Genomic DNA, 23,964 nt, shown 5'->3' with positions numbered 1-23,964 from the left:
CCAGAGAACTGCACAGCTTTGAGGCAAGCTGACCCTTGCTACTTCAGGCACTGGGCTCAGTTCTTATCAGAACATAGGATAATGAGGCCTATGTGCTGACCGGGGTGTTACTTCTAACTACAGACCTAGACGACAAGACATCATAGTTAGAAAGACAGGGAGAGGCTGGGGTGGTGCTCAGCAGTAGAGATCCTGTCTGGCATGCCTGGGCCCTGGTTAGATCCCAGCACTGCAAAACAGCAAGAAGAAAATGGAGGAAAATGTCCCTAACAGTGGTAACTTATTTCCTTTTTGTGTTATCTTCTCTCAGCGTGCTATTTGCTTTTTTTAAATCAGGGAAAAATAGAGAAGATGTCATACATGAATCTGAAGTAAACTATTTCTCATCTTCACAGGTATGTGGCCCTGCTTCTTTTCCCACATCTGTAGTGCTCGACTTTAAACACGGGCTTTGGGCATATTAGACAGTATTCAACTGAGCTGTACAGCTATTGCTCCTTCAAAGCTCTAGATACTGGCCTTCATTCTAGCTATATTTAATCACTCTCCACAGAGCATTTTACAGGAATCTGCTGGGGCTAGAGAAATGGATCAGTGGTTATGAGCACTAGCTGCTCTTCTACAGCAGTTCAACTCCCAGCACCTACAGGATGGCTTACAACTGTCTGTAGCTGCAGTTCCAGGGGATCCCAGGCCCTCTTCTGATCTCCTTGGGCACTGCATGCACATAGTGCATAGACATACATGTAGGCGAAACTCACATACATAAAATTAAAAACTAATTGAGTAAAATTAAAAAACAACTTTTAAAAATCTACTGAAATTCTCTCAAGTTTGGAAGAGGTTTTTAGAGGGACTTAATCCAGGATGCTTGCTTGGGTCCAGGGAGTGTTGAGCCAGCAGCAGCTCTGAGGTTCTTCAGGAAGCACCTCCCTCAGGCTTACCTAGTGGGCCTCCTCCCTCTGCTCCTCTGGGTGGGCCTCTTCCCTCAGGCTCACCTGGGTGGGCCTCCTCCCTCAGGCTCACCTGAGTGGGCCTCCTCCCTCAGGCTCACCTGGGTGGCCTCCTCCCTCAGGCTCACCTGAGTGGGCCTCCTCCCTCAGGCTCACCTGGGTGGCCTCCTCCTTCAGGCTCACCTGAGTGGCTCCTCTTCCCACTCCCCTTCCAGGTACTTCTTGTAGGAGGCAGAGAAGATCTCCATGTGTTGCTCCCACTGCACATCCTTGATGAAGTGATTCTGCCCAGAGCCTAGCCCACAGTAGTCCTCTAACTTGGAAAAGATTTCCAAGGGGCTTTTAAATGTGGTGCCTAGGTTAAAGAGATCCCAGGATTCAATGAAATCCCGTTTCCCTTTGCTGGTGCCCCCTGCTTCCTTCAGAAGCCCTACCTCAGAAACCCATTCTTGGTCCACAGTGAGTCTGTGGGTCCAGGGGTCCAGGGAGCCAGGGGCCCAACTCTGGCCACCCTCTCCCTCACTGCACAGGCTCAGCCCAGGCAGAGGCAGCTGTTCTCGCTCTCTACACCTCCAGCCCAGCACCTCGTGTTTTCTGCAAAAGGGCCAAGGAGATGCCCAGGATGTGCTAAGGTCTTAGGACAACGTTGCCGTCTCTCCATGGCGATGACCATCACTGCAGCTGTTGTTCCCACTCCTTCCTCCCCTGGGGACTTGTGCAGCATCTAGCGGTTACCTTCCCTGTCACTCTTGTTCCCAGTAATCTAGCATTCCCCAAATCCACAGACCCTCCTCTGCTTTCTAGAGCCAGGAATAAACCCAGGATCTCTTGCACAGTAGGCAATCACTCTCACAGTAACCCACTACTGCCATTCATGTGTACATGCTTACTTGTTGCTACAGGTATGTGTGAAGGCCAGAGGGATGCCAAGTGTCTTTCCTTAATCACTCTGTAGCTTTATTTTTTGAGTCAGGGTCTCTCACTGAATCTGAAGTTAATTGATTAAGCTAAGCTGAATGAACAACAAGCTTCAGAGATCCATCTGTCTCCCCCCCCCCCATTCCCTCCCAGTTCTGGGGTTATGGGCACACCCCTCCTACATTTTGTTGTTTTTTGAGACAGGATTTCTTTTTCTAGCCTCACTGTCCTGTAACTCTCTCTGCATACCAGGCTGGCCTTGAATTCACAGAGATCCATCTGCCTCTGCCTCCCAAGTGCTAGGATTAAAGGCACAGGCACATACCATCACCGCCTGGCTCTAGCACACTCTTTATGTGGTTTCTGGGCATCTGAACTCAGGTGATCATGCTTATGCGGAAGGTACTTTACCTACTGAGCCATGTCCCAGGCCACCACTATTCTTATACATGTTTCTTGGTATGTATTTGCTTACAACTCTATCTATCCATCCACCTACAATCTATCTATACCAGTTTTCTCTACAGTTTCTCAGGTTTAACACTGAAAATTCCACACCCCAGGAAGTTCCGCAGGCCTTTAGCTAGGCAAACAGGTATGGATTATCTCTTCACATAGAGGTACAAATGCTGGGTCACAGGCTGGGCAAGCCTCTACCAACTAGGCCCCAGCCCCAGCCTCTCTCCATTCTCTCATGATGCACCTGGATTATTAGATGCTCTCTGGATTGTTTGCTGTTGTTGTTGTTGTTTTGTGCTTTATTGTGGTTGTTTCTGTCTCATGTATATAGCCCAAGCTGTCAGTGGATTCACTTTGTAGCATAATCTGGCCTCAAAGCAGAGGTTGCTTCTTGAGGGCTGGGTTACATCGCCACCATGCACAACTTGAAAGTTTTAAATTTTAAGGTAGTCAAACTTCCCCAGTTTTCCTGTTATTATATTTGTGTGTCTTTGTGTGTATGCGTGTGCATGTGTGTGGTATAAAGTCTTTTCTAGGGCTATAGAGATGGCTCAGAGGTTCAGATCACATGCTGCTTCTGTAGAAGACTAGAGCTCATCTCCTAGTGTCCACACTAGGCAGTTTCCAGCCACTGTAACTCCAGGGAATTCAACACCTTCTGGATTTCATGGGTACATGCACTCACACATGAACATACCTACATTATATAGACATATACATAGTGAATTTAAAATAAATGTTTCTTTTAAAGGATATTTCCCTATCTAGAAATTAAATTTTCTAAAAGGTTTTTTTTTCCCCTTCTATATTGACTTCTGGAATTTGGTTTTGCATATGGTGTGAGACAAGGCTCAGGTTTTTGTCTCAACATGGACAACCAACTTATTAAAGAGTCAGTCTTTGTAATGTCACCTCCAATATACCTGGCTCATTGCTTTATACTCAGATACTTTCCTTCTGTTTCATTCATCTATTTTTCTGATTGATAATTACTTATATCCATTTGTATTTCTATATTTCATTGATGCTTCTGCTATTCACTCAGCTTTTGCTTTTTGAGACACGGTTTCACATAGCTCAGGTTGTCCTGAAACTCACGATGTAACAGAGGATGACCTTAAACTCATGATCCTCCTGCCTCTGCCTCCCCAAGTGCTGGGATTACAGGTTCATCTTTGAACTCATAGAGATCCACCTGCTTCTGCCTCCCAAGTGCTGGGATTAAAGGTGTGCGCCCCCACACTCAGCAGATTCATCTTCTCAGAATAACTGTAACTTTTCAACAAACTAATGTACGTACAATCCATGCACTTAACATACTCTACTGTGGTTTCCTTCCATGTGCTCTTGGTAGACCTCCAACTTCTACAATGAAGGAAATTTACCTTTCTGCTCTCCATGTTTGGTAATGATGATGTACACAGACCATCATGGATGGGGATGCAACCATGATGCATCCAAACAGTTAGAAATGATCTCTCTCTTCGACCTCTAATTCTGCTAACTAAATTCTCCTAATATCTTGTTTTCTTTTGTGTTTTAGTCCTAGAGCCTCTGAGTTTAAAATAAAATTCCCCTTAGAATTATGCATTTAATTAGATTACATTACTGCTAATAAGCAAGAAAACAGGAATGTAGGGTAAGGTTAGCAAGGAAAAAGATGGGGAAATCAACAGCAAAGGGAAAAGTGCTACCTCTTACTTACCTGCTATGGGCTTAGGTGGTTTAATCTTCATTAAATAAACTGGAGAACTCAACTTAATATCACTTTTAAAACAAATGTTTAAGTCCTAAAATGAGGGAAAAGCACAGCCAATAAGCTCACAAAAGAGATTATATATAATTATTAAAAATAACCATTCTTAAGGGTGGCAAGAAAAGGAAGAAAAATTAATGGAGCAAGTAAAAATGGAATAGAAAGATGGTAGACTTAAACTCAAAATTGCCAATAACAACATTAAATGTAAATGGTCTAAACGCTATACTTAAAAGATAGATACATCAGTTCTGATTGCTAGGTGGAATTCATTTGTTTTCATATCCCTATGTTATCACCAATATTTACTAAGTGTGAATAAATGCATCAAGCACAAAATAAGAAAGACACTCATCTAATAAAAATACAAAATTCAACTATATGTTGTCAAAATGAAACTCCATTTAAGCCAGCACTTGTTAGACTAAGATAGCAGGATTGTGAGTTTAAGACCATTATGGGCTATAGGGCAAGTCTAAAATCAGCTTTAACTACAGAGAGATGTTGTATCAAACACACACACACACCCACACGCCCACACACACACACACACGCCCACACACACACACACACACACACACACCTCTTCAATTTTCAGCTTAAATATTAATAAACATGTTTTAAAAGTATTAAAACTAGAATATATCAACTGAAAATAACTCACAGAAAGCTGGGATGGCTAACACTAATGTCTGCCTTAGATTCCAGTCAGAACAAAGACTACTACCAGGGACCAAAGAGTACATACATGAGTAATGTTAAAATATCTGAAAACATAGCTTCCCAAACCGCTAGGCATCTAATAACAGGGTTTCAAAATATACAAACAAAAAACTCAAGAAGTGAGAGAGCAGATACAGTCTCAGAGACTCCTCTTTCAAGGGATGATAGGACCAAGCCCATAGAAATGTGAGTAAAATATAATATGGATATAGGAAGAAAAGCAATAAGGATGCAGAGGATTTAAATAATTTGGCTAAAATAAGCAGAACTTATGATCTTTTCAAATGCATTTAGCAATGTAAATCGCAATTTGGGCATAAAGCAAGACTCAACAAAGTTGAAGGGTGTTACACTGCAAAAAATTCAATAAAATGTTAGCAAACTGAAACCAGCAAGCTAGGTCTGTGAAAAATCAACTTTAAAAACAGAGGGCTGGAGCTAGCTTGGTGATAAGGCCCTTACCTGGGTTGCACAAGGGCTTAGACGTGGTCCCAAGCTCTGAAAATAAATAAATAAATGTTATGAATAGGAATAGGAAATAGAAAGAAAAAAAAAAAAGGAAATATTCACACATACTGAGCTGTTTTTCTCTTTTTAAGACAGGGTTTCCTTGTGTAGCCTTGGCTGTCCTGAAACTCACTCTGTAAATCAAGCTGGCTTCAAACTTATAGAGATTCACCTGCCTGTGCCTCCGTGAGTGCTGGGATTAAAGGCGTGCACCCCAATCACCTGGCTCATTCACACATATCTTGATAAAGTAGACTGCCCAAATAAAATGAATTATCACCCAAACTGGCTCAAAACATTAAAAGACAATGCAATGAAAAGCACAGAAGTTGAAAACATACTAAAAATGTTTGCTGCTACATAAGACCTTAAGACTTACACCTAAGAGGGAGGAAAGGTCCAGGTCACCTTACAGGGAAGGCTAGCAGATCCTGACAGCAGAAACCATGCAGACAAAGCCACACACAGACAGTAAGCCAGGCCCACAGGCTTATACCTGTGACGGAGGGTTAGTGTGTGCGTGTGCACACGTCTGTTGGTCTGTATAGAAAATCACTACCAAACAGCCAGCACAGGTTATGTAACATGTCTATGCTGGCTAGGTGTTTTTGTTTTTGCTTTGTTTTGCCAATTTGACACAAGCAAGGAGTCATCTGGGATGAGGGAACTTCAGTTGAGAAAATACCTCGATCCGATTGGTCTGGATGCAAGTGTATGAAGCATTTTCTTCATTAATGATTGATGTGAGAGGGTCCAGCCCACTGTGGGCGGTGCCACCCTGAGCAGGTGGTTCTGGGTTGCGCAAAAAAAAAGGTGGCTTAGCAGGGAAGAGGGAGCCAGTAAGCAGCTTTCCTCTGAGGTCTTGGCTTCAGTTACTGCCTCCAGGTCCCTGACCTGAGCCTTCATCCTGGCTTCCCCAATGATGGACTGTGACATGGACGCATAAGATGAAATAACCCCTTTCCTCCCCAAGGTGCCTTGAGTAGTATTTATCATAGCAGTAACGACCACACTAATACAAGAAGCTACTGCTCAGCTACGTCGCCGCAGAGTGATGCTGCCATGTGTTATTTGTGTAGCTTGAGCATGCAGTTCTCTAGCATGAGAACTCCATTTCAGATGTTTGTGGCTCCTCTGGTAGACCTCAGGAAAGGGTGTGTTCCCTGACCCCCAGGACATGAAGTCTGCTCCATTCCCCTAAGCACTCCAAGGTGAAAGTGGCAGTTCACCTGTCTTGGTGGACTGCACTGTTACAGTGCCAGAGGCAAAGCCGGGCTTCACAGGGTCCTCTTTAAGGGAAAGAATAAAACCATGGCATGGCAGTGTGTGTCTGGAATCCCAGCGCTGGGAGGCAGCGGAAGACTACTAGTTTGAGGCCAGTGTGGGCTATATGGACAGCCTGCCTCAAAAAAAAAAAAAAAAAAAAAAGCCCATAAAGTTACCAACACAAAATGCCCACAGTCATTCTAACACCATTCAAGTGATGGTGATTAAACAATATTATTTCTGCAAATTTTACAAAACTAAAAGATGATGTAACTGTATCACCCAGGCCCCTGACGCGACCTTGGGAGGGGCTTTGTCAGTGATGGGGCTGGAGTTTCAGCTTCCTTAGCTTCAGATAACCCTGCCTCAGGAGACATGATCTGAGGCTATCTCCAATCGTTGTAAGACACAAGAGAGACTGGGAGCAGGGACCCCAGAAGGACATTTTACCAGCGTCCCTGATGGTTAACTCACTTTTCACTTATAAGCACAAACCTTTCAAAAGTAACTTACGTCTCTGGAGAATGTCTTTAAAGTTTCTTACCATTTCTACATTTTCTGTAACAGCAGAGTCAGGAGTACTCTGAGGGGAAAAGGAGGAAATGAGTTCAATAGGTTTGCTGCGTGTTCCTGACCCCTGATATCTTCAGAGATGTTCTTTCTCCCCCTGACCCAGTTCCTCTTTTAGGAAGTGAAGTCCTGGAGTACACATGGGGGACCAATATCTAGCCTGTAGGGTTTCAAGACATGAGCCCTACTCTTCAGGGCCTTTAACTGCAGTTTGAGAAAAATGATGTACTTCATGGTTAGGGGTGTAGGGGTGAGTGGATCAGTTAGGGTACAATTATGAAAAATCAACATTAAAGAAAGTTGAAATGAGGATTTCTTTTTATTATATTTTAAATTAATTTTTAATATATTAAAATAAAAAATTTATTAAATATTAATGTTTAATTGATATATTAATTTACTTTTACTTATTTGTGAAAGGGAGCCTTGTGTGTGCCATGGTTTGCTTGCTGAAATCAGAGGACAACTTGTGGGAGTCAGTTCACTCCTGCCATGTGGGTCTCAGGGGTTAAATTCAGGTTGTCCAGCTTGGCAGCATGTGCCTTTACCCACCAAGCTATCTCCAGGGCCCTCTTTTTCTTTTTTAAATTGACACATATATAGAGAGCACCATGTGACGTTCCTGCACATGGATATATTGTCAGGGTCTCTCACTATGTAGCTCTGGCTATCCTGGAACTCACTATGTAGACCAGGCTGCCCTTGAACTCACAAAGATCCAGCTGCCTCTGCCTCCCATCTGCTGTGATTAAAGGCGTGCACCGCCCCTGCCTGGTCTAACACAATATTTTTTAAATGAGGTGCTCGATTAATATTAGTTTTTCTTAAAATGAAAACTAATACATGCATGTTATATACATAAGTAAAATAAGCTTTAATCTTTACTGAGGAATTAGGTCTCAAGCCACTTGAAATAGTTAAGTTGCTACATACTAAGACAAACAAAGGGCATGACAGACTCTGGGAACGTAGCAGAACTCAAGACATCCATGAATCACTTCAGACCAGGAGAGGGGAAAGTTATCTGTGAGGCAGGAATCAGAATAAAAGGCACTCCCCTCCCACAGGAAATGGTCTGGGTCAGTCTTAGGGACTGTAAGTCCAAATGGAGCGAGACACCGAACCTCTGGCTACTCAAGACCTCTCTAATTACTAATATTTATCTATTGGAGACAGTCCACTGATCTTGTTGCCATCAGTCAAACCTCGAGTGGCCTTGCTAGGTCCATGGAGAATTCAGGCTAGATTTGGGCTAAGGGTGGAGAGAAAAAGTGTTGATTGAAAAAGAAGGTGTTTCCTACCAGTTGCAGCTGTTTGGTTTTTTTCTTCTGATTTACAGCTGATTGGGGGTGCTCCACTTCCTTTAGCCAAATCTCCTTGGGCAACTTATATACTTCCAGCCAAGTATCCCCAGCTCCTGCATTGAGAAATCCAACACACAGGCATTGAGTAACTGCTAGCAAGTGGCAAGTTTAGGCTGAAGAATGTCTGTCTTCTCAGAAGTGCTGGCCTGGAGGCCCAGAGCCTCTGCAACAGGCGCCTGTGGAAGAGGGGCTGCCATAAACTGAAGCAATGGTCGTTGCAAACTCTCACTTACGAAGCAATGTCCGCATGGAGAGCTGACCCCATAGGCTACTGCTACCTAACGGAATCGGGGGCTTCTCCCACAACACTGACACAACTGAATTTTTAATCAAACGTCTTATCTTTGCCAAAGCTCATGTTTTCTTTCTTTTTTTTCCATTTTATTATTTTATTCATATTACATCTCGATTGTTAGCCCTTCCCCTGTTTCCTCCCATTCTTCCCTCTTCAGATCGTATAAATCTTTTGCCTTTAAGCTCATGTTTTCTAAGTTGCAAATAGTCAGTTCTACTGACATTCTGCCCTAGAGTTGACATTGCCACCTAGGGGAGGAAGGTGGCACATGTAAGCATAGTAAGAGAGGCTTAGGGCAAAGGACAGGCCCCAAAGAATTCTTCTGACCAACATTTGAGATGATGACCTGTGGGAGGCTATGGGACCATCTCTCATCACAAGAACAGGCTGGGCTCTTGCTCTGAAAACTGACCCAGGTGGGAAAGGCTGCTCTCCCATGGAAGGGATCCTGCCTCAGTGTTCCATTAAAAATACAATCATCTGGACACTTTAATTTCACACTTCTGGGGCCCAGAACCATGAGGGAATAAAGATTATCATTTTTAGCTACCCACACTGTGGTGCTTTGTCATGTCAGCCCAAGAACATGAACACATGAGCATTTTGTCTGCATGTGTATTTGTATATCGTGTATGTGCTTGGTGACCCCTGGAGTCAGAACAGGGCATTAGGAACTAGGATTATATATGGTTGGTAGCTGCCATATTAATGCTGGGGTCAAACCTGGGCCCTCTGGAAGAGTAACCAGCACTTTTAGCCACTGAGTCATCTCTTTAGCCCCTAACATGACCTTTGATACAAAAGGCACTATGAAATATCTATCTTCCTCAAGCATTTGAGGGGCCTTTGGAGACAAAGTATAGACCCAGGCTCAAATAAAATATATCCAAATATTTAAATGCTGAAAATCAAGCTACCAAACATTTGAATCAAGTACGTTCTGTTGACACAGGCATAACTGCAGCTGGCAAGATGGGATAACAGGTGCTAAGACTTGTGGGTAAAACTTCAAGGAGAACTAAGATATCTGTATCTTCTCAAAGTGTTTCTCCAAAAATGTCTAATAATTATAACAGTGATTTTAACATATGTCCAAATAATCTTTGATTCTCCTGCCTCCAGGAGACACCTAAATCACTTTCTTCATTGTCTGGACTTAGTGAGTTGCTCCTCACAGAGGATGAAAAGGATAAAAACTAATCTAGGCATGGCAGTGTAGACCTGGAGTGACAACTCTGGAGGTTGAGGCAGAATTGCTTGAGCACAGGATTTTGGAACCAGCCTAAAGACTCCTGTGATCTAGGCTAATACCAGCAAAAGAGAGTCAGCTTGGGACCATACAATTCTTGAGACAGTGGCTGTCCTGTGCTCATTTCCCCCTAAATCCTCAGCCTTGTGTGAACCACAAGAAAAAAAAAAAAAAAAAAAAGGCAGACAAACTGAAGTGAAGGGCATGCCACAAGCTATCTTTTTGGTTCTCCTGGGGGGGGGGGGAAGAAGTCAAGATAATAGAAACCAAGTAATAACCAAGAAGCTGTCCCAAAAGTACACTAAAAGTACACTAGGGTGACATATGACTCAATGTATCCTTGCCTAAAGCACCAAAGGAAAAAAATAGCAAGGAAAAAAAAAGTTGAAGTGATGGGAAATCTGGCCAGCAGGGTTAGTTAGTGAAACAGTATCACTGTTGTTGGGTTTGTTTCCACACCCACACCATCAGGTTAAAGGTAGGTATCAGTGAGGAATGCAGAGGAATGCAGAGGCTTTGCTACTCTCCTGTTTTTTAAAAGATTTATTTTCTGCATATGGATCTTTTGCCTCCATGTCTGTCTGTATACCACCTGCATGCAGTGCCCAGGAGAGGACGTTGGATCCCCTGGAACTGCAGTTACAGACGATTGTGAACCATCATGTGGGTGTTGGTACCAAATCCTTGCCCTCTAGAAGAGTAGCCAGTGCTCTTAGCACATGAGTCATCTCTCCAGTCCTTGCTCGGGTTTTTTCTGTGTGTGTGTGTGTGTGTGTGTGTGTGTGTGTGTGTGTGTATGTGTGTGTGTGTGTGTGTGTGTGTGTGTGTGTGTGTGTGTTTTGGGTTTTTTTTTTTTTTGGTTTTTTTTTTTTTTTTTGTTTTTGTTCTGTTTTATTTTGTTTTTTTTAAAGATTTATTTATTTATTATGTATACAGTGTTCTTTCTGCATGTAATGACTGCATGCCAGAAGAGGATACCAGATTTCATTATAGATGGTTGTGAGCCACCATGTGGTTGCTGGGAGTTGAACTCATGACCTTTGGAAGAGCAGCCTCTTAACCTCTGAGCCATCTCTCCAGTCCTGGTTTGGATTTTTTGAGACAGGGTTTCTCTGTGTAGCTTTGGCTGTCCTGGACTCACTTTGTAGACCAGACTGGCCTCGAACTCAGAGATCTGCCTGCCTCTGCCTCCCTGAGTGCTGGGATTAAAGGCGTGCACCACCACACCCCCTTGCTGTTCTTTATATTGAAAGTTATTTCTTTTGTTTGTTTTTGGTTTTTGAGACTATGTAGCCGTATACACATGATTCTGGGCCTCCCTGGTGCTAGGATTACAGGTATGTACCACCACACATGTCTAAATCTAAAGTTATTTTAAAAGCTTTATAGTGAAAGTCTGGAAGAGACACAAATCTGAACTGCTCTCACAGCTTTTGGGTGACCTTGCCTTGGAGGAGGAACGCTGCGTAATCCCCACTCTGAGAGATTTCCATCTTTATACAGGTGCTTTGCTTGCTGGCGTCATCCTGAAAAGAAGAGATGCCAACAGTGAGTGCTGTGGGCTAACAGGGAGGAGCATATGGCAGGTGCTCCCGTGGCTCACTCCAGGACAGGAGTCACATTTCCTATCTTGTACAGGAACTGGACACGATGGTATGTGAAGAGATGGAACTTGCTAAGACTTAACTCCTCATGGGTCATGGAATGCCACCAGATCTGGTTTGGAAACCTAAAGTCGATTATTCAGCTGAGTCAAAGTAAGTTCTATAATGGTGAAAGCTGGTGCTTATCTGGACTTAGCAGAGGCTGGGCGTAACCTTGTACTAAAAGCTCTTCCGATTTGGGGCCGGCTGAGAGAGGATGAGGAGTGGGTATGCTACACCTTGAAGGAGCTTGGGAATTACTAACAAAGTAAGGTGGCTAGTCTTATGACAGAGATTTTCAAAAGAAAGTGGCATACTGAATTCCCCCATGTGGCCATCATAATGCTCCATTGTGCTATAGCATAGCTTCACTGTGACATTAAAATGTTCAATTGTGACATCACAGCGCAGCACCATTACCTCAAAATGCTGAACTGTGCCAACACATCACCATGCTGCACTGTGACATCACAAGTCTCTATTCTAAAAATCTTTAATGCTGCTTGTGATGTCACAATGCTCCATGTGCTGACAAAATACTGCCCTATGCCACCACAGTGGCAAGATAATGCCCTATTGTGTCATCAGAATGTTTCACTGAGACGTCACAGTGCTACACTGCGCCTTCAGAATGCTACTCTGTGGCATCATCATGCTTCATTGCGTCACACCAATACTGCTTTGTGCTCTCATAACGGCTCACTGTGCTATCACAGCTTTGCATTTAGACATCATAATTCTGCACTGTGCCATTGCAATGTTCAAATTTGTCACCACAATGTATTGTGACATCATAAATCCCACTGTGACATCATATTGCCTCAAAACAACATCACATTGCTTAACTGTGCAGTCACAGTGCTGCATTGGACAATTTGCAATTGTGTCATCAAAATGCTTCTTTAAGACATCGCAGTGCTGCACTGTGACCTCACTGTTACTGCACTGTAAGATCATAATGCACTAGAGTGCACTGTAACCATATGGCATTGTGAGCCTACAAACCGCCACTGTGCTACCATAGTGCTGCATTGTGACATTGTGACAGCTCCACTGTGGCATCATGATATTACATTGTGGCATCACAATTTTAGTTTTTATTACCTTCCAAACCCTGTTGGCATTACTAATAATATTAGCCAATATTAATTATTAATAATCATTCCAAAAAGCCCAATAAATAACTATTTATGTGCAAATTATTAATTCCTAAGTAAAGCTAATACGCAGAGGCAGAGGCAGGTGGATCTTGATAAGTTCAAGGATGGCCTGGTCTACATAGTGAGTTCTAAGCTCACTAAGACACAGGGTCTCAGTTAGGGTTTCAGTCTTGTGAGGAGACACCCTGACCATGGCAACTCTTATAAAGGGAAACATTTAACTGGGGCTGCCTTACAGTTTCAGAGGTTTAGTCCATTATCGCCATGCCGGGAAACATGGCAGCGTGCAGGCAGACATGGTGCTGGAGGAGCTGGATCGCAGGCAGCAGGCACTCTCACTCTTCAGCCATCTCTCCAGTCCCTGCATTTGCATCCTTTAACTCCTGTTGTGCCGTGGGCATTTTTATGGCCGTGTTTTAAGGCTCTCTGGGAACTGGTGACAGCCCATCACATCCCTCAGTGAGAAGGGATGTCCTTGCCTTATTATACATGTCCCTAGACAAAAGTTTCCTCTCATCTCATTGACTGTTGTGAATGTCCAAGAGCTTCACTGGGCCCTGCAAGCATCAACGGGCTGCCATAGCAGCTGGCATTTTCCAGGCAACAATTTCTGGTGATTGTAAAATAGTTACAACGTCACTGGATTCTTCCCTAGCATGGGATTCATTCCCTTGTTCCTCCAAAGAGCCTGCTCCCTTCTTTGTCTCCTCATCCTTGAGCAGTTCTAGTTAGTCACTGCCATTTCTTTCTTTGTTTTTTTCTTTTTTCTTTTTCTTTTTTTTTTTTTCAAGACAAGGTCTCTCTGTGTAGCCTTGGGTGTCCTGGACCTGCTTTGTAGACCAGGCTGGCCTTGAACTCACAGTGATCCACCTGCATCACTGCTATTTCTACACTGTATTCTGTGGCAGCCCCCATCTCACCACCTGGACCAGAAAGCCAAATAGATTAAAAAAATCTAGGACAGTTATTATTAAAAGAAAAATTTTAAATTAGCAGAGGTTGGGGCACTGGTAGGTTCAGAAGATTAAAGTTCCAGCCACAACAATGGAGATGGTTTACAACGACTGTCTGGAAAAGAAAGTGCACATCAAGTGCAACGCTGACACCATCCTGGACCGGAAGAAACGGACAGCGGTGCAGCCTGGTACCTACTAGAATAAGATCAGTCTTTAAAAATGGAACATGATTTTTAAGGACCATATATCTCTGGAAATTATGAAATCCACAATGGGATGAACCTGGGGCCTTATTACCAAATGAGGGGAATTCCCCCACCTTGCCCCACCCTGCCTTCCTTTCCTTCCCTCTGGTGACAACTAGTACGATGTCCTTTTTAAACAATTCTCATGAATAAAAAGTTCAATGCTGGAAAAAGCAATTTTAAAAGTGTGTGTGTGTGTAGGTCAGAGGACAATTATTGGGTCTCTGTTCTCTCCTTCCACCATATACATACTAAGAAATGAACTCAGGCCACTGGTCATCAGGTTTTGCAGCAAGCACCTTTATCCACTGAGCCCTCTCAGCCCTGTTTGTTTTAGTACAGTTTTGATTTGCGGCAGCTGCATACATCCTGGATACAAGCCTTTTATCAGGAGTATGCTTTGTGTTGCTTGATGTTCTCCAGCTAAAGGTGAGAGAACAGGAACTCACCATTTCATTGATGGCTTTGATGAGAAAAAGGCTGTCCTTATACAAGTAAAACAATCTCACAATACCTGAAACCGAAGAACAAGAGCCGTGAGACCTGGGAGCCAGGCAGGGCTGGGCGTAGTCTCTGACTCTAACCCTAACCCTGCCCATGCTTTACAGCGCCCCACCCCCACCCCCACGCGTGGCCTGTGCTGCTTTTGCTCTCCCAGCCTTCCTCCACCTTACTTTGAAATATTCAGTTTGTTCCTCTTCCCAGTCCCCTCCTACTTAGCTAGTGTTGCCCACATCTTCTGGAAGTCTCCTATAAGCACAGCAGCCATGGCAGTCCATTCCCAGCCACCTACCCTGGCCATCACCCCACACTTCTTACACTGGCACAGCTGTTTGCTGTGAACGTGCTGTGTTCATTTGTGCTCATTTGAGAGAAAGGATCGCCTTTCACCTTTCCACCTGCTTAACCCACGAGGCTCCTGTGCGGTTAACTCTGTTGAAGTCAGGATGTGATTGTCACTGCCTCCTGGGTACTTTTTGTTTTGTTTTGTTTGTTTTTGTTTTTGTTTGAGACGGGGTCTCTCTGTGTAGCCCTGGCTGTTCTGGACTCGCTTGTAGACCAGGCTGGCCTCGAACTCACAGTGATCTGCCTGTCTCTGCCTCCCGAGTGCTGGGATTAAAGGTGTGCGCCACCACGCCCGGCTGCCTCCTAGTTACTTATAACCTGTCCTTTCACCCATGATAGAGCCAGATCACATAAAGGCATTTAGCTCACTCTGGGTGAAATTCTAGTCCATCTTAATAAAGATTCATGGGAGAGCTAGCCCATGACACTGACTGTACAAGGACACCAAGGCAGTCTACTTTCAAATTCATCAAAAGAAGGTAACACAGAAGCTGGGCGTGGTGGCGTATGCCTTTAATCCCATCACTTGGAAGGCAGAGGCAGGCGGATTGCTGTAAATTTGAGGCCAGCCTGGCCTACAAAGCAAGTCTAGGACAGCCAAAACTACACAGAGAAACCCTGTCTAGAAAAACCAAAAAAGAAAAAAAAAACAAACAAAAAACAAAGATCTCCTCCAGATATGTCAAATCAGTGGGTGCTCAAATGTACTTCAGCTCATATTCCCTGAGCACCTCATTCCCCTATCGCTGTTACAAGGACGGCATGGCATGGTCACGCACCCCAGTATCTAATGCAGAAAGGATCCCTGCCTACACTGCCCAGCACGCCTTAATGTGTTCTCTCACTAAGGCGTTTTGGTAGAAGGGGTAGTTGAGACAGGCTCTCATGTAATTCAGGATGGCCTCAAAATCCCTATGTAGCTGAAGATGACCTTGAACTCCTGACCCTCCCGCTTCTGCCTTGCAAATGCTGGGTTATGTATGTCATTTGTCATTATGTCTACTGTGTTCCCTTCCCATTTAAAGAAATTTAATTTTTTATTACAACTTATTTATTTTTAGAGGAGGGCACTCATGCCACCCACTCATACGGCAGTCAGATGACAACTTGCGGGAGTCACTTCCCTTCTCCACCCAGGGAGTCCTGGGCACTGAACTAAAAGCATGATAGCAAGCCCTCTGCCCACTGGGCAGCCCTGCCAGGCCTCGTGTTTCGTTTTGGAGCTTTTTGTTTTTAACTAATTTTACACTTAAAGGAAAGGTACAAAAACAGAAGCAGAAATTCCCTCGTATCTTCCCCTCACTTCAGCTAAATCCCCATCTTGCACCGCCACAGTACAATTTCCTGTTTCTTTTACCAGCCCCTGTCCTGCTCAGACCTTCAAATCTTCTCTCTTAAGTGAAAAAACAGTACCCACTCCTCTTTTTCTTCCAATCGCCCAACCCCTTTGGTTTAGACTTTTCAACATGCCTGATGGTACATCAATGCACCTGTGTGGGTGGAGCAGCGTCAGCTGGGTGGCAGGTCTCTGACGGCTGGAAAGGTATCGACTTTGGGGCTGTCCTGTCTGGCATGAGATGTCCTTGCACCGCTTATTTCTCTTTACCTCAAGGAGATTCTTTAACCTCTACGCTTCAAGGCATCTCTTCCAAACTGGGCAGTGGCCAACTGCACTACCCTTGGACAGGTGAGGGACCAAATGGCTACCATACAAGGAATGCTAGCCTAGGCCTGGCACACCTAACTTTCACATAGCTAGAGAGTAGTTACGATATATGAGCAGAGAGAACTCGCCATGCCTGACTCCACTTATTCCTGGACAAGAGATTAAACAGAACACGAGTCTATCAGTACCTATAAATTAATCTAAAAAGGAAGAAGAACAAATACCCATTTCATCCACAGGAACAATAAGCACTTCATTCCCCACATCTGTGGCCCAGATGGAAACAACATCAACCTTGAACTTCTCCCAAACATACATTCTTTTGGAATTGTGCAGATTATAGATTGAGAATCCTTTGGCTCCTCCAATAAACAGGTAGTCTTGCGAGACAGCCATACCACCAGGCATTTTGTTGAGCTGGGAAAACAGGCATTGCAAAAAGAGAAAACTAATTATCTTTCAGCTGTCGATGCCATCAAGCTATCTGAGCTGACGTTTCAAAAAGGGGTGGGGCTCTTCCTAGACATATCATTGCCAAACATGCGTCTGTTAAAAATGCTCACCCTAAGCATTTCACTTTGGGAGAAAGCAGCCAGTGAAAACAGAAGTTGGACTACATACGTATTCTGAACGAGAGCATGACCACAGGTCCTGTCCTTTAGTCAGTCTAGTGTCCCGTGGGAAGAGCAGCAGCTCTTCGCTGACAGTTCTCAATTGCCCAGCATGGAGGGGGCCCAATAAATTAATGAAACTTTTCAGTGTCAATAACATGACCTGAAGGGTCTTTGTGTAACCTTCAACTAAGCGTAGCACTCCACTTCCTACAGGCAACACCAGATCTTTTTGGACCAATGTAGAATGCCTGCTGTCTCTCAAAACTGCATCTGTGCTGTTGACAGACAGACAGCTCGGTGAGCATTCCTTCTCTCCCTGAACCAGGTGTTTTCACTAACACAGAAGCGAAAAGCGGGTGCTTCTGTTCATACCTGGATTTCTGTAACTGGAGGGTAGATGGTGGGCAGGATCCGGTTTTTCTCGATTTCCCTTAAAGCTTCTCTCTCTTCGATGACCTCCCACGACAGGTCGAACAGGTGGTTCACCACCTTGTTGATCATTCGGTAAGGCTGAGGCAGGGAATCCAGGTCTTGATCCATGTCCAGGAAGGCAAAATCCTTTTCATCATCCTTAGGCCAGTCTGCCTCTGTTGGAGATGGAACCTCCAGCGGTCCCTTGGCAAACGCAGACAACCTTTTCTTCTGAGCTCGGGTTCCTTTGAAGGATGACATTGCAGGAGCTGGCACTGAGGATTTCTGGGAACTCTAAGCTGGGAAGCAAAGTGAGCAGAGAGACCCTGAGGGGAAAAAGGTAAACAAGAAGCAAGCCTTCTCTAGCCCAGCACCCTGTGGTCACAGTCATAGGGGCATCCGAAGGGACAGGTCACCTCCCAGGTAACCCAAGGGGATGTGCATTGTGATGGAAGAATGTGACGCTCTGTTATCTTTCTTCACTTCCTGATAGGACAAATAACTATGGTTTGTTCCAAATGGAATCAACTCACAGCTAATACCCTTTTCCTGGTTGTCTGCCTTTGCAAATGGCTCTGTTCAAGGCACTGACTGAGTCTCCCGGTTTCTCTTCCCTCAGGCCCAATCAGATGCAGCTCGGCACTTCTAATCTTTGTGGGGCCATCTGTTCCCTCATTGGTCTCATTGCTGTGATAGGGCCCATGCCTTGACTCTTCAAGAGTCTAGAAATTTCTGGGACATGGAAATAATACTAACTAACTAAAAAGCCTACAAAATCAGAATAATTAGATTTTCAAAAATTTTAAAACTTAGTAGCTCTCCTCTACATATCTTTATATATAAAGCACAAGCCTATAGGAAGGGAATGAATAATCTGTATTTCCAAAGTTTCAAAGTTCTGTATAATTATGTATAAAAGGGATTTCGAATGTCATCATTTTTATTACATTTATTTATTTATTTATTTCGCGCGCGCACGCACCACTATGTGTGGGGCTCAGGGGACAACCTTCAGGAGTCAGTTCTCTCCTTCTACCATGTGAGTCCTAGAAATTTAACTCACATCATGAGGCTTGGTGGCACATGCCTTTACCCACGGAGCCATCTCGAATGCCACTGTCATAGGTTTTTTGTTTGTTTTGGTTTTTTTGAGACAGGGTTTCTCTTCGCAGCCCTGGCTGTCCTGGACTCGCTTTGTAGACCAGGCTGGCCTCGAACTCACAGCAATCTGCTTGCCTCTGCCTCCCGAGTGCTGGGATTAAAGGAGTGAGCAACTACACCCAGCTCAAGGTCATAGTTTTAGAAAGCATTTAATGAGGGAATTCAATGGCATTTGAAGATGCTGAGCTCAGGGTAGTATGGTCCTATATCGATAAAGTGGCTGTGGTCTATGCAAGTCCTATAAAGATACAGCTACCTTCATGGTCTTTCCCTACATGCTTGAGTACACATGTGATGCTTCCAGTGCATGAGGGATGAGGCTACGAAATGCTGGGGCAAGGACCGCTTGAGGGCATTAGTGAGGACAGTAAGCTGTCTCATACAGATCCAGGAATAATGTGGTTTCTTTAACTAGCCAGACTAGACAATCTCATGAGACACAAACAGTGGGTAGAGCATCCAGAATGATCTAGACTTGGTAGTGGAAAAATAAGCCCAAGAATGAATGTTATACCAGTATCACTCATATGGAATGATATATCAGAATATAGAAGACCAAACTGCTTTTACATAACTTAACTTCATCTCAGAACAAAGCTTAAGAACATTTACACGAATACAAAACAAAACAAAAAGTCCAGCATCACATTGCAAACACCAGTGTCCCCTTAGCTGCTTGCTGCCAGCCATGGTCAAACCCCACCATGCTCTTCAACATCCAGGTTGGTGGATAGCCCTTGGATTGTGTCTCCTTTGAGCTGTTTCCAGACAGTTCCAAAACATCGTGAAATCTTCATGCTCTGAGCTCCAGAGAGAAAGACTGATTTATATGGGCTCCTCTTTTCATAGGGGTATTTTATGATTGATATGCCACAGTGGTGACTTTGCACACCATAATGGCACTGGAGCAAAGTCTCTGCATGAGAAATCTGAGGATGAGATCTTCATCCTGATGTATACAGTCCTGGCATCTTGTCTACAGCTAATGCTGGACCAGTTTTTCTTCTACACAGAAAGACTGAGTGTTTAGATGGCAAACTGTGGTTCATCCCAAGAAGGAAGCAGATCTTGACAGCATCAGCTTCCTGGTTCTGGTTTTAGAACCAAAACACTATAGAAATAGAGGGGTTGGGAGATCTTCCACTGCTGTTGAGGAAAGCTGTGATGGTCAGACATGTGGCAGGGGAGTCCCTAAAGGAGGCCTGGAGAGGCTACTGCATGAGGCTGTAAAACTGAAGCCTTATGTTGGAGACCCCAAGATGCTGAAGGTGCCAGAGCTGTGGGATGCCTGCCAGGGAGAGTTATGTAGGGGAGTGGAACCAGTCTAAGGGAGAGAAGTGTGTTGTTGTCAACAAAACTGAAAGGAATTGGCAATCTGAAGAGCCCTTTGACATCAGACATGGTGTTACAGGATTTGGAGTTTGCCCTGGTGGGTTCTGGTCTTGCTTTGGTCCAGTATTTCCTATGTCCCTTTCTTCCATTTTTTAATAGTAATGTATATTTTGTGCCACTGTATATCGGAAGTCCGTAGTTGATTTTTGATCTTACAAGAGGTCACAATCAAGATATTGCCTTTAGTTTCAAAGACTTTAGACTTTTAAACTGTTGAGACTGTTAAAGACTATGGAAAATTTGAGGTTGGATTAATGGATTTTGCATTATGATCTGGCTACAATCCTAGAGCCAAGGAGTAGAGTGCAGTGGTTTGAATGAGAATGGCCCCATAGGCTCATATATTTGAATGCTTAGTTCCCAACCGGTGAAACTGCTTGGGAAGGATTAGGAGGTGTGGCCTTGTTGGAGGAGGCATGTCACTTGGGGTTGGCTTTAATGATTCAAAAGCCCAAGCCATTTCCTAGTGTCTATCTCTGTCTTGTGGCTGTTGTCTAACCATGTAAGCTCTCAACTTTTGTATGTTTTATATGTTGCTATTAGTAATAGAAAATAGTATAATATACCACCCAGGAAAACAATCTGACAGTGTGTTATACAGTCACCTATACACATACCATATAAACAATCTCTACAAGTATAAAAACGTATACTCACACAGAACCGCACATAAATTTTAAAAAAGATTTATTTATTTACTACGTATATAGTATTTTGCCTGCATGTACTCCTACATGTCAGACAAGGCACCAACTCTCACTATAGATGGTTATGAGCAACCATGTGGTTGCTAGGAATTGAACTCAGGACCTTTGGTAAAGAGTTTTTAACCCCTGAGCCATCTCTCCAGCCCCTGTATGTAAATATTTATAACTCCATTTACAACATCCAAATATGGGAAATAGAGTAAATGTTCTTCAATGGATAAATGGATACATATAAGGAAGTAGCACTTGGGAACAGAGTGGGATGGTCCTGTTGTCACATATGACATGAACTAATATCAGTATCTTAATCTGAGTGAAAGAACCAGTCTCCAAACTTAAATACACTTATGAAGTATTTGCAAAATACCAAACAAGTAATGAGACTAGCTCAGTTGCTTCCAGGGCTATAGGTAGGGGAGGAAGGACAGCATGAGGCAGGTGAGTCAGCAGCAGTGGTCTTTCCAAGCTTTGGAGCCTGGATACCACAGTACCAATGTAGTCAACAGGTGCTTTGTTTACTGATGCCATAATGGCCACGATCATTATGAGATAACTATCTCTGGTTTCTAATAAGATCTAAGGCCCACCCTAGGGGACAGGGTACTGTGGACCTGGCTAAAGACCTGTGACTGGGAAGGTCATGGGTGTCCACAGACAACCAATACTTTTGTTAAGTAAATATGTTGTTAAACTGCCTCCTAAATACTTATATTTCTACCCATAGGCTAGTACTGTCTTCAGCCTTGCTCAAAGAATCGTCTCTTTGTGGTAAATTATGGTTAATGTGAAGATTTATGGCTGGTAAGCTGCTGAGAACAAGTGATTGCTAAACGCTCAGCCTTAAATGCCCATATACCCTCTCCAATGCTCAGGGAAAATATTGAAAGATGGCATGGAAAGAACACAAAGGCCAGATGATGGGGGTAAAGGGCGGTGCTGTGAAAAGATGCCTTAGGAGCATGACATGGCTGTGGCTCGTGTGAAGCCCCAGCAGCTGCAGTTGCCTGCACAGAGCCTTAAATGCCAAGTTATAGACGGATGAGGGGCTCATGAGGGTGTAAAGTCACTGAGGAGAGAGAGGAAGCCATTGTCTTTAGTGATATAGCCACGGCTGGCAAGTTACCTGTGGTCCAGGGGATAGCTTCACACACATGTCCATAGGAGTAGCCCTACTTATATGTCACAGAACAAAGTGAAAAACAGAATAAAAAGGCATGAAAGGGGAGGGGTGTGGGTGGGAGGAGGAGAGATGGGGGAAGGATAAGAGGGAGTAGAGGCATGTGTGTGACCAGGCTATATTATATACATGTATGAAAGTGTCGAATACGGGTGCTGCAGCCCCAGGTGGGGCTCAGTGGTTGTGAGGGAGGCTTCCACACCTCTCTATAGTACAAGTGCTCATGTCCACTTGCATACCACATGACACAAAACAGAGGATATTAGCAAATTAGTAGAAGCTCAGAATGGTCCCAGAACACGACGGTGGCTGCTTCCCGCCAACCCCACCTTCATGGAAATCCCCTCGGGTGCTGTCAGATCTGGTACCTCTTCATAGACAAGACAGTAGGATGGTTGGCTACCCCAGAGCCCCTGTCAAAGGCTGTATAGAAAAAGCTTGCAAAGCCAGACGGGGTGGTGCACACCTTTAATCCCAGCACTCGGGAGGCAGAGGCAGGCAGATCACTGTGATTTCAAGGCCAGCCTGGTCTACAAAGTGAGTCCAGGACAGCCAAGGCTACACAGAGAAAGCCTGTCTCGAAAAACAAAATCAAAAACAAAAACAAAAACAAAAAACAAAAAAAAGAAAAAGAAAAAGCTTGCAGCTGCACAATAAAAATAGATCTGCATTGGATGTTGGTCTCCAGAGTCTGTTTCTGCCTCCCTTGCTCTCTCTGGGATCCTTGGTCCCATAGTCAAAAAGAATAAACAATTTTTACAAATGAGTTTGGCATCTTCTTAAAAGATTAAACACAAGCTGAGTGGTGGTAGCACATGTCTTTAATCCTAGCACTCGGGAAGGAGATCTCTGAGTTCAAGCTAGCCGGGTGAGTTCTGGGAAAGCCAGGGCTACACAGAGAAACCCTGTCTTGAAAAGCCAAACAAACAAAAAATTTAAACAAATATGTAGGACAATGGTCCAGTTGTTCCAGTTCTAGGAGCACCAAAGGGGAAACAAGTAAGATGTTTTACCACTAGGAAAGGAGATGAACTCAAGATAAAAGGATGCAGCCAGGACAGAAGATACTTCGGTCGTTTCTTACAAAATTAAACTCTCCATATGATTCAGCAATCACATTCTTATGTATTTAAGCAAAAAAAAAAAAAAAAACAAAACAAAACAAAAAAAAAAACAAAAAAACAAAACAAAACAAAACAAAAAACCTTAAAACTTCATACGAAAATCTGTACTTAAATACAGCCAATTTATTTGTAATTGCCCCAAACCAGAGACCACACAAGTGCAGTCCAGTGGGTGAATGGATAACTATAAAAATTACCAAGTGCTGAAATGTACAACATGAATAAAGCACAGGTACATTATGATAAGTGAAAGAAATCAGAAAAAAAACCATACATTTCTACAATACTGTTGAAAATGCAGGAATAAATACATTGAAAACAAGTGATCTAAATCTCATACCTCTTTCTATCCCTCTTTTTGTTTTTATTCTTTGTTTTGTTTTTCGAGACAGGGCTTCTCTGTGTAGCCTTGGCTGTCTGTCCTGGACTTGCTTTGCAGAACAGGCTGGCCTCGAACTCACAGAGATCTGCTTGCCTCTGCCTCCCCGAGTGTCGGGGTTACAGGCGTGTGCCATTGCATCCACCTAAATCTCATACCTCAGCAGAAAGAAAAGCACCTGTGTTCACCTCTGTCATCGGACAGATCAACACGTATTCATCAACGTATTGGGGTTCCTAGGCGGCGAGCCAAGCAGAGTAATTTGTATTTTGCCAGTACTCAACAGATTCTTACTGTTTGCTATACAACCATCCTAGCCATCAATCGTTGCTGGAAAATAACAGAATAAGGGATTCAGGGAATGATTTAGCTGAAAGAAGCAAACAGAACGACAGGGAAGGGGGAAAGAGGGAGCAACGGTGA

General features: G+C 43.8%; 1 protein-coding gene and 1 pseudogene across 1 annotated transcript in view; one reads left to right on the top strand and one right to left on the bottom strand.

The window, feature by feature from the left end:
* Positions 1–17,897, bottom strand: part of Wdr93 (WD repeat domain 93) — a 39,733-nt gene extending 21,836 nt beyond the window's left edge. The window contains exons 1-9 of the mRNA XM_051149447.1: positions 17,563–17,897; positions 16,801–16,993; positions 14,514–14,578; positions 11,508–11,586; positions 8,454–8,569; positions 7,127–7,165; positions 5,272–5,307; positions 4,036–4,120; positions 1,137–1,308 (exon numbers count right to left, since the gene is read on the bottom strand). Coding sequence (XP_051005404.1) covers positions 1,137–1,308; positions 4,036–4,120; positions 5,272–5,307; positions 7,127–7,165; positions 8,454–8,569; positions 11,508–11,586; positions 14,514–14,578; positions 16,801–16,993; positions 17,563–17,862 — 1,085 coding nt within the window. The 5' untranslated portion in view covers positions 17,863–17,897. The remainder of the gene's footprint in view (positions 1–1,136; positions 1,309–4,035; positions 4,121–5,271; positions 5,308–7,126; positions 7,166–8,453; positions 8,570–11,507; positions 11,587–14,513; positions 14,579–16,800; positions 16,994–17,562) is intronic.
* On the top strand, positions 13,908–14,176 carry LOC127192338 (ubiquitin-like protein 5; annotated as a pseudogene).
* Positions 17,898–23,964: the final 6,067 nt, after the last annotated feature.

This window comes from Acomys russatus, chromosome 7, assembly GCF_903995435.1.
Source record: "Acomys russatus chromosome 7, mAcoRus1.1, whole genome shotgun sequence".
NCBI lineage: Eukaryota > Metazoa > Chordata > Mammalia > Rodentia > Muridae > Acomys > Acomys russatus.
Note: the sequence above shows the minus strand (reverse complement) of the source record. Positions and strands in the feature narration are given on the sequence as shown.